Here is a 16,357-nt window from a genome sequence, read left to right as displayed (position 1 = left end):
CAGTGAGGCACAGAGCCACAACAGCAGGGCTGGCTTTGACTTATCACAACAAATCTGTGACTAGGGTGTGTGTGAAAAGAGCTGTCACCTTGGGAACTCTGTTAGGAACATTTCACAGCTGAGTGGTAAGAAGCTCATGTGCTGGCACGACCCCTGCTCTCCAAGCTGAGAAGAAAAGGCATACTCACAGCTCACTGAGCTTCTGACAGAACTCCCAGGCATCTGGGCTGATCCTGGTGATGGCATTCTGGCTGAGATGCAGCTCCTGCAGCATCAGCAAGCCGTAAAGCCAGCCTTTGGTGATCTCGGTGAGGTTGTTGTGGTCCAGCTGACTGCATTGTGACAATAGGAACCAAAGACAGGAGCAAAGTTTATTCCGTGATCTCTTCAAAGGGGACGTGTAGTTACAATCTATTCCATACTATTACTGGATATTCAGTTTTGGTTATATGAAGATATCAGCAATAAATGGGATAAATTCTTTTTTATTAGATTTAATTTTTTAAAAAGTTGAAAGGCAGAGAGAGAGAGAGAGAGAGAGAGAGAGAGAGAGAAGCAGAGACAGAAAGAGCTCCCACGCATCGGTTCATTGCCCAAATGCCTACGATGGCTAGTGCAGAAGCTGGGATTTCAATTCAGGCCTCTCACGTAGAAGGCAGGAAACCAACGACCTGCACCACCGTGACTGCCAGCCAGGGTCCACATTAGCAGGAAGCCAGAGCCAAGGATTGAACCCAGGTACTTCGATGTGGGACCCCAGCATCTTACCCACCAGGACAAACACCTGCTCCCTATAGGTTCTTATGGTTTATGTGTTTATAAAGTTGCAGTCACATAGCCTGAAATAAAACAGATGCCAAATTCTGGAAAGATGGTAACCTTCTGAGATTTTAACGACAGATTTCCAATATGAGCCGCAGAATATTCACTGGGTGGTTTTCAATCACGTAACTTGAGATATTTTGCTAAGCTGCACTTACAGGATTTCCATGTTGCTCAGGCCCCAAAATGCTCCATCCATAAGCTTTGTCACGCCATTCCTTTGCATTTTCAGTGACTTCAGAGCACCAAGCCCTTGGAATGTGAGTCCATCTACATTTTTAATCTTGTTTCGGTTCAGTTCACTGCAGTGGATATTAGAATTAAATAGTTATGTATAAATGACATGTTTCGAAGGTAGCAATAAAATGTTATTACAACATTGTATTTCAGCCGGCTAGGGTTGAATTACATAGAATGTTTCAAATGTCTTCAAATACTCTCCTTGAGATGTACGTCTGCTTATTGAAATGTGTTACGTATTTCTAGAACAATAAAATACGAATATTAGGCTGTACTTTCATTGCAAACTGTTGTCTACTTAATAAGAAAACAAATTAGTATTTGTAATTAGGTGATCAAGATTAAGAACACAGAATCCTATAGTAAAATATGAGGACTCTTTAAGAGCAGAAGTGTCAAGTTTATCTTGTTCAATGTGTTTACAAAGTTGGCCGCTATCGTTCACAGCTCCTTTTAGGATTAAAGTTCTCTCTTTTCAGACAGTAGTTCCCCAACACAGCTACACACTGGAAGTACCTGGGGAGGCTTTAAAACTACTGAACCCTGAATCTCACTCTGGGATGTTTTAACATAATTGAACTGGGGTGTGGCCTGGGCACTGGGACTTTTAAAAGCTCCCCAAGTGTCTATAATGTGCAGTAGAGGTTGAAAACCCCCCACAGTGGGAGCCAGTTAACAGATCAATCCCCCACTATTAACAAGACAGTTCTCCACAGCCACTTAAGCCATCATGGCCTCCCTGAGCGGTGGGCATCGGTCAGAGCCCCAGGCTTTCTCCAGTGCCACAGTGGCATGATGTGGCTCGTAAGGCAGCCACAGCCCAAGTTGCTGGTGTCAACTCAGAGGGCCTCACAGCTCCAGCTTTCCAAGGAAAAGCAGCCACATGCTTGCCTTGCAACACCACTAGCCACGCTGCATGCCTTTCAGAAGAAAGGTCTCAAAGACCTGAAGCAGGTGACTGCTTTGGAGCATCTCAGCAGGCATGTCATCCATCCATCCTCCACACCCCCACTCCTCCCCTCTGTCTCTATCCATCTACCCATCCTCTCCAATCCTCTTCCCCCCCCCGTCTCTATACATCCATCCATCCTCTCCACTCCTCGTCTTCCGGCCTCTCTCTATCCATCCATCCATCCATCCATCCATCCATCCATCCTCTCCACTCCTCCTCCTCCCCTCTTTCTCTGTCCATCCATCCATCCTCTCCATTCCTCCTCCTCCCCATCCATCTATCCATCCATTCATCTGTTAGAATGTGGATAAAATGTTATTGTTGGGCAGTGTGAGATTCCCTTGTGTTGAAGAAACTGCTACTTTGCTAGGCCAGGAGGAACCTGGACTTTGGGAGGATTCCACTTTAGGGATAAATCTGTTCTTTGCTGCTTTCCAACTTTGTGAACCCAGGTGCAGGGGGAAAAGGATACAATTCTCCAGTCCCAGGAACAGGAGGAAGATAAGGGTGTGAGAATGGGATGAGCCATAAAGATAGTGGGTATGGGAACAGAACAGGCTCCCTGTGCCTGAAGGCCATAAAAAATTAACATGTCTAAGGTTGCTACTTTTGATGTACTTCCCATCCCAAAAGGGCCTCCTCCTCCACCGCTCTCTCTCTATCCATCCATCCATCCTCTCCACTCGTCCTCCTCCTCCTCCCCTGCTGGTGTCAAATCAGAGGCTCTCACAGCTCCAGCTCTCCAAGGAAAAGCAGCCACATGCTTGCCTTGGAGCACCACTAGCCACACTGATTGCCTTTCAGAAGGAAGGCCTCAAAGGCCTGAAGCAGGTGACTCCTCTGGAGCATCTCAGCAGGCATGTCACTTACAGGTGTTGCAGCTGGGGCAGTTTGAACATCTTGGGAGGGATCACTGAAATCCGGTTCCTGTTGAGCTTCAGCACCAGCAGAGAACTGCCCAGGTTGTCAAAACACCCAGGCTCCATGGAGGTGACACGATTGCTATTAAGAAACCTGTTGAAAGTCTCAAAGTGAGCATCTCTTTCTGATTTCTCTAGAAAGTTACAGCACATGCAACTTCAGTGCTACAGTCTCCAGAAAGTTTAACCACCAAGGGAGACATCAAATAACTATTCCTTCAGTTTCTGGGCACAAATGTTGATTAAGAATCATGCAAATATCGATTGGTAAAGAAGGATAGGAATATTGGAAGGTTACAAAAATGTGTTACGGATGTCTACCAGCTTTTATGAAACTCATGCATTAACAAAACACTGCAATCATTGGACTTTGAATTTTTTAATGAGGCACTTGTCACAGATTGTTTTTCTTACAAAGAATACCTAACTTTTTGTCATCCACAAATGATAGTGATAACACAAAGCCTATGGTTATTTGGGATTAAGCAGATTTCATGTCATTAAGAGTACATGTTTTGAGCAGAAGTAATATTGAAACAGTTTATCTTAAAAGTGTATTTCCCTTTCATTACAAGAATATTACAGTTAAAAATTTTGACAAGGCAAATTTCACTTACAGATATTTGAGTTGTAGAGGTGGAAACGCAGTTTTAAGCTCTGAAATATTGTTGCTACTCAAGTCCAAAGTTTCCAGAGACTGAAATTGCTTCAGATGTTCAGGTAATACTTCAGAAATTCTGTTTCCAGCCCTGATTTAAAACATAACCCAAAACATAACAATCTAAAAGGGAGAACAACTTTTTATTGTCTATATCTAATTTGCCATTGATCTAAACAGTACCTTCAAAAGTTAAACAACAATGCTACCATCTCTTCTAATTAATTCAGAAATCCTATCAGTTTATGCAAAGTGGGGCAGGCTTTGTGGTGAAGCACGTAAAGCCCCCGCCTGTGACACTGGCAATCTGTCTGGGCTTTGGTTTGTGTCCCAGCTGCTCCAATCCCAATCCAGTACTTTATTAACAGCCTGGAAAAACCACTGAACCTGAATCTCACTCTGAGATGTTTTAACATAATTGGACCGGGGTGTGGCCTGGGCACTGGGACTTTTAAAAGCTCCCCAAGTGTCTATAATGTGCAGTAGCGGTTTGGACCCCTGGCACACGTGGTGAACTGCATAAAGCTCCTACATCTGGGCTTTACCCTGGTCCTGCCACTGGCAGCTGCAGCCAGCTGAGAAGTGCTCCAGTGGACAGAAGAATTCTGTATCTCCCTCTCTGCAATTTTTTCAAACATAATGCTTTTAAAAATATCTGTAATGTGTTTCCTGTAAGTTACCAGTAGCTGTTAAATGCTGTGCAGCAATGGCCAGAGCTGGCTGCAGGAAGGGTGGAAGCTAGAATCACGGGGCTCCCACGAGGGTGGACAGGAATCTACTTGAGCCAATCGCTACTGCCTCCTGAGATCTGCTTTTTGAACAGTTCTTCCTCCTCATTTAGTAAAATGGGAATGTGAAATATCCAAGACCAAGGGTGTCTCGAAGAGCTACTTTCCTTGTTCTTGATTTTTAGTCTACCTCTGATTGGCCTCTTGAAAAGGACCTTCCCTTGCAGAAGGCATCGAAATCTAAGCTCTCATCAGTAAACAAACACAGTAGAGAAACCCCTTTCCCTTACAAAACACTAAGATGCTCCAGGACTTTCCCTATTAGAAAAGTATTCCCCAAGGGCACAGCAGTCTAGAGAAGCCTTGGGTGTAATTAAAGTCCCAAGCCTCAGGCCATGATGGTTGATAGGGCAGCCACTTACCACAGGTGGCTTTTTACATTAATTAAATGTTAAAATTAGGTCCTTAGTCAGAGAAGCCATATTTCAAGCACTCAACAGCCATATTGGTTTGGCAGGAATTGAATGGGGCACCACACATCCCCTGTGGAACACTGCCACCACGGGCCAGAGGAGCTGAGTCAAAGCTAGTGAAATGATCACCACACAAGAGTTCCCTTGGGGGAAATTTGTCATTAAATGACAATTATGTCAGAAAACAAAAATGAAACGGATATGTAAGCCACCTTCATCATTATCATACTGGGTGGGATGGCTTTGTCTTTTTAGACCCACTATTTAGCAGAGGAAGATAGAATGTCAAGATGGGGCCTGCAGTCCTGGACTAGCAGCTGAAGTCCTCGCCTTGAACATGCCAGGATCCCATATGGGCCCCGGTTCTAATCCTGGCAGCTCTACTTCCCATCCAGCTCCCTGCTTGTGGCCTGGGAAAGCAGTTGAGGACGGCCCAAAGCCTTGGGACCCTGCACCCATGTAAAAGACTCGGAAGAGGTTCCTGGCTCCTGGCTTCGGATCGGCACAGCACTGGCCATTGCAGTCACTTGGGGAGTGAACCATCGGATGGAAGATCTTCCCCTGTCTCTCCTCCTCTCTGTATATCTTTGTAATAAAAATAAATAAAGAAATCTTTAAAAAAAAAAGTCAAGATGGTAAAGGTTCAGACAGCAGTCTACCTACAGGTCACACAAACGTGTCCTCTTACAAGCCAAGGTAAAATGAAAAAGACTCAACATGGCTTTGTGTCTTCTACCAGTTAGCAGCTGTGCTTTGATAGCCCGCAGCTGACATTCATTTAGCAAGAAAATTTAGAAAATATATTGTCTCTGGTATACCCCTTACCAATCACTAATTGTCTATGGTGCTTTGAGTTATTAAATTCTTTTGTATTTTTATAACTCAAAGCTCCTGAGCATTTTAGAGGGTTCCCATGTTAGATGGGCCCCTTAGGTATTCCCCCAAAATTGTACTGTCTTCTGACATGTTGCTTACACTACCAGTGGTGCCGGCCATCCTGCAAGCTTTATAGAAGCTGGAAAAATGCATGGACTCTAATCACAGCGAACATATATCAGGTGCCCAGTCCTACACTAAGCCCGTTCCACATATTATACCATTTAACCACAAGAGAATTTCTGTAGTACAAATAGAATTGTCTTTACATTAAAAAAATATATATTGGGGCCCAGCGCGGTGGCGCAAGTGGTTAAGGTCCTCGCCTTGCACGCCCGGGATCCCATATGGGCGCCGGTTCTAATCCCAGCATCCCCACTTCCCTTCCAGCTCCCTGCCTGTGGCCTGGGAAAGCAGTCGAGGACGGCCCAAAGCTTTAGGACCCTGCACCCGCGTGGGAGACCCGGAAGAGGCTCCTGGCTTCGGATTGGCATAGCATCAGCCGTTGCGCTCACTTGGGGAGTGAATCATCAGATAAAAGTTCTTCCTCTCTGTCTCTCCTCTCTGTATATCCGCCTTTCCAATAAAAAATAATAATTATAAAAATAAATCTTAAAAAAATATATATATTGATGCATTTATTTGCAAAACACAGTTATAGAGAAGGAGAGGGGGAAAAGGGAAGCGAGGGAGAGTAAGAAGGAATGCAGCTTCTCTCCCCAAGTTGGGAGCAACAACTGAGGCTGAGAGCTAGAATTCCACCTCGGTTTCCCCTGTGTGAGGCAGGGGACCAAGTACTTGAAGCATTTTCTGCTATTTTTCTAGGTTCATCAGCAGGAGCTGGACTGGTAGTGGAGCAGCCAAGACTCAAACTAGCTATGGGATGCCAATGTCCCAAACAGCGGCTTAGTGTACTGCCCCATAACACTGGTCCTGGTATACAGTGTTAAAACTATGGTTTCCATCTAACAAGTCCAGGCGGCCCTGAGATATGCCACAAGGGAAGTTCAGGCTGGTTCCAAAGCAATCCCGGAAGGCTTGCTTCATAAATTACAGAACCTGAGAGATGTTCAGCAGTTCTTCTGAGAAGGAAGTATGCTTTCGTAGATGCTGAACCTAGGGTTTCAAACTGATGTGGGTAGGCACCGGGCTCATGTGCTGTCGTGCCAACACCAAGAAAGCCCCAGACCACAACCCCTGCCCAGCTCTGCCTGCTACATGCTATTCAAGAGGGGCTGTCTAGGAGTGTGTGCGTGGGAAGCCTCCACCTTGGTTAAAAGCCCACCACGTGAATACATGCAAATATCAGGTGCTGCTTTTTCCATAAAAAGAACAGGGGCAGGAAATAGGACTGTGTAGTTTGTAGGCAAACAACAATACGCAAACCTTCTTAAAAATATGCAAATCCTCTGAACATTAGTTTTAAGAATGGGCTAGAAGTGTTCTTGTTTTAAAATCCAAATAAAATCCTACAATGATTTTCTTAAGAGCTGAACTCTGTGGTGATAAAGTTAAAGAAAAAAAAATACATATATAAATACAGATTAGTGGTCCTGGGTACCAGTCACAGCTGTCCAGCTCTTGAGAGTCCCCGTGAGGTTTTTGAGATTTTGTTTAGAGTCAAGTTAGCCACGAACTCTGATTGTGGCCACTTTCCACATCTGGATTCGCCAGCGTATGAACTCCTTCATCTAGTTGTGAGGTACAGGGTAGAGTGAGTGAGACAATTAGTCAATTTCGAGCCCCGGAGATGGAGCCAGTCCAAGAGACAAGCCACAGGGCCTTAGGGTCAGGGTGTGTGGGTTCAACAAAACCACACACTGGGGGACCAAACTTCTCTCTTAAGTACATAATCCAACTGTTTGCATTACCCGGATGTCGTCCCATCAACACTGGAGTAACCCTCCAGCATCCCAGGCCCCCTGCCTCGTGGCTCTCCCAGGTCCCTAGCCACTCTTCCTTTAAACTTCGCATCTGGTTTTGCCCAGCCTCCTGGGTCCCCAGTCTGTCTGGGCTTAGCACAGCTACACTCTTATTTAACAACAGCAAAAAGAAAACTCTCATCTCTGGCTTTCACAATAAATGGAACAAAATTGTTTTGGGGGAGAAGGAGAGCCGCAGGTGTCTATCACGTTGGTCAAATAAGGCTATGAGTTAGATAACAGACCGTACAATCGCTGGTTTATATATTCGTTTGTTTATAAGGTAATTATGAACAAGGTATTAAAACTGCCAATTACTTGAGTGACGAATAAAATTTTCCTTGCAGTAAAAGTATGCCCTGGCCAAAGCCAGCAATTTCCTGAACTGCACACCTCCTAAATTGCAGTGTGAAAGTGCTCAGTTATGGATGGAGCTCGCACAGGGCCGTCTTTGTCAGCTCTGTTCCTTCACACAAAAATCTCTTACAGCTTCCAGGATAACAGTCCCTGTATCACAAAAATTTAAAACTGCCCTAATGGAACTAAATTAAATCCAAATACCAGCTTCTTATTAACTCTCAGACCAGCTGGCAAACAACCACCTGGTATTTGTCCATTCAAAACAAAACAAAACAAAACAAACAAACAAGAAAACCTGGCTTTCTATCATTTAAAAACAAAACGAAAAGCCCCAACCACATTCAAAAAATCTAGGTCAAAACATCACCATCGGACATGCAAAAACAATCACTCCATGAAGTGTGTCACAAACAGCCACTTCTACAAGACAAAGATTCTATTTCACTCCAGCTTTTTCTCAAAATATGAAGAAATGCCCAAATTAATCAACATAATAAAGAGTTGATATTTTTGGCAGAAAATGGGCAACACTTGAATAGAATCAGAACACTGCGAACACTCCCACCGACCCAGTTTAAATTAATGTGCAAATACCCTCTCTCTCATGTTCCTGGATCACTGATATGATACTCCAAGTATTGGAAGCTGTTTCAGGCTCCCATGCAAATCCCTACTACAGGCAAGGAATATTTTGGTGTTCTATATATGTTGGTAGTACAAGGAGTTCCCTGCTCAAAGAGGTAAAGTATAATTAGTCCCTTGCGGACAAACAGACTTGGGGGCTTGCTTGGTCAGTAACCAGGAAAAACAGGGGCCCCAGGTATTTTGGCTGTGGCTTCTCAGGTCTAACCATAATGGTTTCATTTTGTGGCCATTTTCACCTTTCAGCCAACTTTATCCAATGATATGCGCTCTGAGGGATTGGGAGTCACTATGGCCCTTGACCTCACCAGGCTTAAAGTCCAGGATAAAGATCAACAGTGTGATAAATGCTAAAATAATGAAGGGATAGAGGGCAGTGGAATCAGAAAGCATGGCCACCTAACAGTGGAAAGAGAGATCTGGGGGTGGGCAAAATCTCCCCGGCTGTGAAGACTATGAGAAGAGCCGGAGGACGAAGAGTTGGGTGGGCAGGGGAGAAAGACAGCTGACATTGCAAACGTGTGCCAAGACCCACAGCAACACTCAGACAAGTGGGAGCAAATCAAGACTTCTTGCCTCTGAGGAAAGGAAAGAACATTCTGACAGCTGGCATGAAGAGTTGATGGGTGGAGAGTGGAGAAACAGAAAGCTCAGGAGCGAGCTGGCTGGGAGATGCTTAGAGTTCAGCGGGGACCTGGACCTGTGCTACGTATTTGGTCTGTATCTCAAGACTAAGCCGGCGGAAGACCAGGAGTGGCAATGACACGTGTGCAAAAATTCACATTGGCAGCCGTGAGAATCAACACTGTAGTGGACAGGCAGTGAGACAGGTGCAGGAGCAGCCTTGCATGAGGACAGCTGGCGGGTGCTGGGTAGGTGTTGGGAAGCTCACTGGGCAGGTAAAGCAACACTCCTCTGGCTTCCCAAGCACAGAATGTACATCTCCTCTGTCCTAATACTCAGACTCGTTTAGCTATGCAGACCCACTCTACTGGAGCTCCCTTCCGCCCTGTCCATTACCACGGAGAGGTCTGCTAAGGCAGGAAGGGTCCCTTCCAGCTCAGATATGACATGCCCCAGGTCAGAATCATTCAGTACCGGCAGTTCGTTGTGTCTTTCGTCACTAGGAAAACAGATGGTAGATACAAAGAAATGTGTTTTTTCATTCCAAAACTCACTCTCAACATAAACCTGAACTAAATGAATAACAGTAACCTATCCGATGAGGTGAGTGACATGGATATGTGGTTCCACTTTCTGACTCACTGTAATCTCCTAAAAGCCTTCAAAGAACACCCATGCACTCTCCCGTGGATATAAAGGGTGTTAGTTTATTTCCAAAGTCTGCAAGGAGAATCACTGAGTGGCATACCCTTTGTTAGGGAGGAACCTGAATATCAGGTTTGTTCATACTGGAATTCCCGAACCAATCAACTGCAGCTTCTTGATGAATAAGAACAGTCTGTCCACAGTTTCCACCGTCTCCTACCTATTGCACAAGATAACAGGCAGCTTAAGGCTTTGCAGTGGTGATGTGTAAGGACATGCCGTATTTGGGCTACTTGGAGAATGTGCACACGGCGTTGTCCTTATTGAGAGGATGTGTGCAATGAAGTTTAATTTGAAACCATTCTTTAATATATTTCCAATGCCCCTGCTTCTAAGAATACATCACTCTAACCACATCCTTTAATCCAGTCCAGATATTGTAACTCACAAATTGCTGTACTTGTGATCATCCCATACAAATAACCAGCAGGCAAGTACATTAAATGCATTGATTGGTACAGTTGGTTCAACCCTAAGGAAATACTGATTTTCTATATATAACTTGCAATGAAACATCTTGGCACCATTTTTAAAGGAATTACAAGTTGTTAAAGAAAACACATTAAAGGTCACTTCTATTTCCAACAATAATTCCCAATCCTTATTCTTCCCCTCCCCCAAAATAAAGTTGTCTTAAAAAAAAAAAGGCTTTGGATGAAATAACTAACACCCCATAATATCAGGCTTCTTTTAACAGAGTGATTTGGCAAGCAAAGAGCCTCTCCCATGCAGATAAAAATAAACTGCCTCTTTTCCAGATAATTAAGAAGTTTCATTAAAAGAACACATGTTGAGACTAGCCCACTGGTTCTGTGAGCTTCAAAGGAGAAAGCCAACTGAGGAAACCTGTGCAGAGACAGATTCACGATTAGGAATTAATGATGCCAGCCAGCAACAAGCCGTGCTGTGGGCAGCACAGAGTCAGTTCTTTCAGCTAAAAGCCAGCTCAACATAAAACATAATTATCTTTTGGATTACAAACAGGATAAAGATGGCCACCACACAGAATGTTAATAGAAGTCCTACAATAATTAGGGCCCTATTCATGCTCTGGGTCTAACACATGTTAAAAATGAAACAAGAAATATGGGTCAAAAGCCTATGTACAGCGCACACAAAACAACCCTTCTTTGATCCCCCACTGTAAGTCCCATTTAGTGCTCTACATAAACATATATAAAGGCAAGTCCTAGGAGACAACAGGATCTGCATAAGCCATTCACACGCAGTAAAAGCTACCTCTGTTTTGATTCTGTCTGATTTATACATTTTGCTCTACCTCTCTCGAGGCTAAGGCATTCTGGAGCCGTTTTCACATATCAGACCACTGAGAGTTCATGATTTACTGACAAATATAGACAACCTCCAACTCATCTTTGGTTTCCTAGAATTCTCAATGCAATGGATGGGTTCAAGATTCTGACACCAACTGTTGAGTAGTGACTCCATGGTGGCTCCAGATGTAAATACACACTAGCAACCAGCATGCTCCTGGACTGGAACACCAGACATTAACCTGTGATACTCTAATCAACCTCTTTGACATAATAATTTAAACTGAAGGTCCTCGAGTGGAGATTTTGATTCTGTTCTTGGTTTCATGCCTTGACGTACTACACTTTGTGAATCTTCAGTTTTTGCGCCTGTATGTGGAGGTTGATGGGATGCAATCTCCAGCTGTCTGAGGAGCTGTGAGATTCAGATGACAAACACCGCAGAAGACCAGAGGTCTGAGACAGTGGTTCTCACAACAGCATCATGTAAAAATCACAGCTTCATCTTCAGCCTTGTCTCTGGAGGTGACTGGTTCCCCTTTCTCCCACATTAGCATTTCATTGCCTGGCTGCCCAGCCAATCTTCCTCTTGGTATACACTCATTTTCCTGGGCTGTATCATCCATTAGCTTTCCAAGAAATCATTAATGAAAGGTGCTTCTCCCCTCCAACGTTTGGAAATATTCTGATAGGACTGACAGCGTGGGTGTGTATAGCATTTAGATTAGAAAGCACTTATTCTTTTTTTAGGATTTGTAAGACACTGTTTTAGTTTATCATTCACGGATGGATATAAACTTGAGGAGTCAGAAGTCTTTCTGATTTCTCTCAGTGCTGCTCAAACTTGAGACTCATGAGAATTAGGGAAGGAGTAGAGGTGCAGGCATTTAGCCCAGTGGTTAAGATTAGAGCTAAGATACTCTAGTACAAGGCAGGCACTGCACAACATGTTAAGTTGCTGCTTGCGACTCCCATATCCCATATCAAAGTCCAGGCAACTCTGAGCTTCCAGTTCAGCTCCCTGTTAATTTGCCTGGGAAGTACTTGGCTTACTGCCACCCATGTGGGCAATCAGGATTGAATGCCTGACTCCTGGCTCAAGTCTGCCAGTGCTGACTGTTGTGGACATTTGGAAATTGAACTAGTAGATGCAGATTTTTTTGCATTTCAAACAAATTTTTAAAAAATGGATTAGCCTAAAGGATTACAGAGTTGGAGCAACAAGGGCTCTCTGAAGCAGGTTGCTGAGTCCCATCCTCTAAGACTCTGTTTTAGCCACTGAGAGGTCCCATATGAGAATCTGCACGTTTACCAAGTTCCCAGGGATCTGAATCTGTCTTATGGCTGCTGTAGCAATAACTGAAAGACTCAAGGTTGCAGAGCTTGGAAAGTATGAAAGGATGGCACCAGCACAGAGTGAGGGACCTCCTTCTGCATTACAACATGGCAGAGATCTTCACAATGATACAGAGTAAACCTGAGTGTTCAGGTTTTATCATTCCTACAACAGCCACTGGTACCACCATGGGTAACCTACCTTAATGATGTCATAAAACCCCAATTACCTTTCAAAGCTCCCACTTTCAAATACCAATATCATGACATTGTGGAGGTTTCCAGTTACATGAACTGCTGATAACGCCTTTAAACCACAGTACCGGGTCATGGAAGCTGCCGGAGCACTCTTGGAAAACCACTGCTGAACCTCATAGACAAACTCATTGGAAAGGCATGAAGGATAAGAGGCTGAAGTGGTGACAGACAATAGGAAGAGGGGGAGACAAAAACAGAGCTGTAGCTCTTTCAGCCATTGGATCATTCCTCAAATGCCTGTTTGGCTGGGACCAGGCCAAAGCTGGAAACTCATCCTACCAAGGTGATGGTAGGACCCAGTCATTTGAGTCATCATCACTGCATTAGCGGGAAGAGGGAGTCAGGACTCAGAGCTGGGTGTCAAACCCAGGGCCTCTAATGTGGGACACAGGTGTCTGAACCCCCAGGTGAAAGTCCTGTTCTTACAGCTTCTTTTACTCCCTGCATTCTGAAATCCGCCAGAGATGTTCCAGGCCTCTGTGCTGGTTCTGAGTAGGCCTCTTCAGACTACTAATGTGTAGTTCTCAATTCTGTGAATCTTGTATTTTTTTTTAAATCTTTGATACATTTTATGTCTCCTAATTACATATGATTAGACTTGCTAGCTCCTTTTCTCTCTCCCTCCCCTGGTTCTGTCTTCCATTCCTTTGTCTTTTATCTCCTCTGAGAAAATTCAACATTTCCATTACTTTTTACATGTCTATTTTTAACTTATTTTCTGGACACTTTTCTTGTAAACAACACTTTCCTAGTTTTGTAGACATAGCACTCGTTCCTCTGACTCCAAAGAGATCGGATTTACTTGGAAGTTTCCTTCTCCTTCCATGGTGTCCAATTGCCTTTGCCCATTTGTTTCAGATTCTGACTTCATTGTCAGAAGCTTCTTAAACGTCTGGTGACTGCTGGGTTTTCATGCATAGTTCATAAAAAGCAGCACTCCAAAGCTTTTCAGGGCTGTGTGTGACATGGGCTCACAGAGTGGTGGGTCTCAGCAGAGACGACTGTGAGAGGCCCCCCTATTTCAGGACAAGAGGGCTTCCTGTCAGCTTCAGCGGATGCTATCTCTCCAATCCTCCAGTTTCCCATCTGGAAAAGTTAACAGGAAAGTAAGCTTGGTGGAGGTGGTGTCACCTTCGGAATTCAGATCTGACTGAACTTCCCTGGCGTCCAAAGATGCCACCTTTCATCTCCATGCTCTGTGTGGCTGGGCCCGTGTTTGGAATTCCAGATTTTCTCTTTAAGCTATTCTCTCTCCTACAAATAAACTTGCAGTACTCTAGGCCAGAGAAAGGGCATGCATTGGGCTTTTGAGTTTTAGAGGAGGAAAACTGGTTGTTTGAAGACTTTAAGAATGTTAACCCATCCCTTATTTTTGGTCCTACTCTGCCCCCTTGGTTTTATAGGCTTGGAATCTGCTGGTCATTCTGAGCTTTCAAAGTGCTCACACACACACATAAATGTTGTTTTTAGAAAGAATCAATTCTACTTTCTCCCTCTTTTAAGTCAGCTACAGTTTATCCATTTGCTTGCAAAAATTTTATGGTATCTTTCGTTTGTATTGCATCTGCTCTTTGGCTTCTGTTTTCTTTTTGTTCCTGTTGTTATGCACTATTTTTATTCCTTTACTGTCATTTGCACCGGGGTCAGAGTCACATGAATGCACTCAGTCCACCATGCCTAACAGGAAGCCTTCAACAGAAATCAATCAATGAATAAAACCTGGTTTTCTTTGGACACCAAAGTCAACAAAACCTTCCCTCAAAAATACTACTGCAATTTTTCTTACTGAAAACAAAATCCACCTTCGATTTGTGTAGGACATTTGATTAGGAAGTTAATGTACATAGAACAATTTTCATTTGATAAGCATAAACTGGAAAATACTGCATCATTATTCTGAACTCTGGATTAATAAACAGCTTACAGAGGACTGATTCTGTAGGAACACTTAAGGCTAATTAATTTCATTTTCATTTCTGATATGCTGTTCACAGTCCAATGAACTAACAACTTCATCAACACAGAATATTTCAATTCCATCCAATAATTTAACTTGTTGCTGTGAATCAAACGTGGTAAATGCGGTGATGGCAATCAAACAGACAGGCAATCTTAAGCTCTTTACCTGTATAGAGTGGCCACGACCTTTAGGGAAGATGAGAGTGGCTCCTGTGGTCCTGCTGTGGCCCTGTGCTATCAGCATTTCATAGGAACATGGATGGAGATGTGAAGGTTCAAGTGCAAACATCACAGACCTGAGAGTCTAACTCATGTCTCTGCTGTATCACAACCTAGACTCTCAGAGTACTAAAACCATGCTCGATAAGCAAGGTGAGCTTAGAGCTATGATGCGACCGTGTCCTGAATTTTTGATCAAGCATATTTACAAGGCCTATGAAAGCCATTCTTAAGAAAAGGTCATAAATACATTTAAGGAGCCCAGAAGACCACAAACTCAGTATGAGCCAACAATACAACATGGCGTTTAAAATGCTAATATAGTCTTAAGCTTCAGAATGAAGAAAGATGGTTCTACCATATGTTGTATACAAAGTCAGAACACACTGCAAATATCTTCTCCCTGGGCACTGTATGCCCAACATATGTTTTGAGGGAGAGGACACCTGTACTACTAAGGGCTTAAACATATACATACCATCCAGGAAAACAGCCACTGGCTACATGTGACCATTTACACCTAGATCAAATTTAAAAAACACAATTTCTCAGTCACACTAGCCCCATTTCGCGTAGTCAATATTCATGTGTCTCATGGCCACCAGAGTGGAGAGTGCAGATACAGAATATTTGCAGTGCTGCACACAAACAGTTATTGGGGGAAAAAAAATGATCTAGACCCTGAGTAACACAAGAAATGAGAACAAAAATACAAGGAGAGAAGGCTTTGTGAAAGCCTTCAGTGTAAAATGTCCAAGTACCATTAGCAGGTAGAGGCCATGGAAGGGCAGAGAGTAGCTGAACGGAGAAGCCCAAGCAGAGCTACGGAATTAGTCACAATGGCAAGGCTCTTCTCTACAAATAAGCGCTTGTGCCTCGCAAGGCTGAATGGGAGGGAGGCTGGATGACCTCTTTCTCAGATTTCTCTATGGGCAAAAGTGTCTCCCCCAATCTCACGTCACTAGGGCTGCACACAGACACTCAGGAGTATAACAAACTCCACAACATAGCAAACCCTTTCCAATTCCTCTGCCCTTTTCCTTGATACAGGGGGAGAATGGAGAACCACAGTAAGACAGATTTACGCTTCTACAATGAACTGACTCCTTCCCTGAGTCTGTAAACACCCACCCATTCATCTCTGAAAACGTATCCCCCTCTGCTCTAAACCAATACATTGTGTGGAAGCAGACAGCTAAACTCTAAAGCAACTCAATTTTCCTAAAGAAAAAAAAAATGCATGCCCATTTTGATTACATTCTACAATATATTTACTTGGTTTTTTAAATTTAAAAAAAAAGTTGAATTGCTCATGCATACCACTGGCAGTTGAGGACGCACAACATGTGAAACACACATTGAACAGTACTTGACGCATGAATACTACCTT

General features: G+C 43.7%; 1 protein-coding gene across 1 annotated transcript in view; it reads right to left on the bottom strand.

Moving 5' to 3' along the window:
* Nucleotides 1-16,357, bottom strand: part of LRIG3 (leucine rich repeats and immunoglobulin like domains 3) — a 46,057-nt gene that overhangs the window by 15,058 nt on the left and 14,642 nt on the right. Inside the window, exons 4-7 of the mRNA XM_040990133.1 lie at nt 3,552-3,683; nt 2,885-3,028; nt 981-1,124; nt 189-332 (exon numbers count right to left, since the gene is read on the bottom strand). Coding sequence (XP_040846067.1) covers nt 189-332; nt 981-1,124; nt 2,885-3,028; nt 3,552-3,683 — 564 coding nt within the window. The remainder of the gene's footprint in view (nt 1-188; nt 333-980; nt 1,125-2,884; nt 3,029-3,551; nt 3,684-16,357) is intronic.

Source organism: Ochotona curzoniae, unplaced genomic scaffold (assembly GCF_017591425.1).
Source record: "Ochotona curzoniae isolate NIBS_2020 unplaced genomic scaffold, NIBS_Ocur_1.0 contig_1014, whole genome shotgun sequence".
Lineage (NCBI taxonomy): Eukaryota > Metazoa > Chordata > Mammalia > Lagomorpha > Ochotonidae > Ochotona > Ochotona curzoniae.
This window is presented reverse-complemented; position numbering and strand designations above follow the sequence as displayed.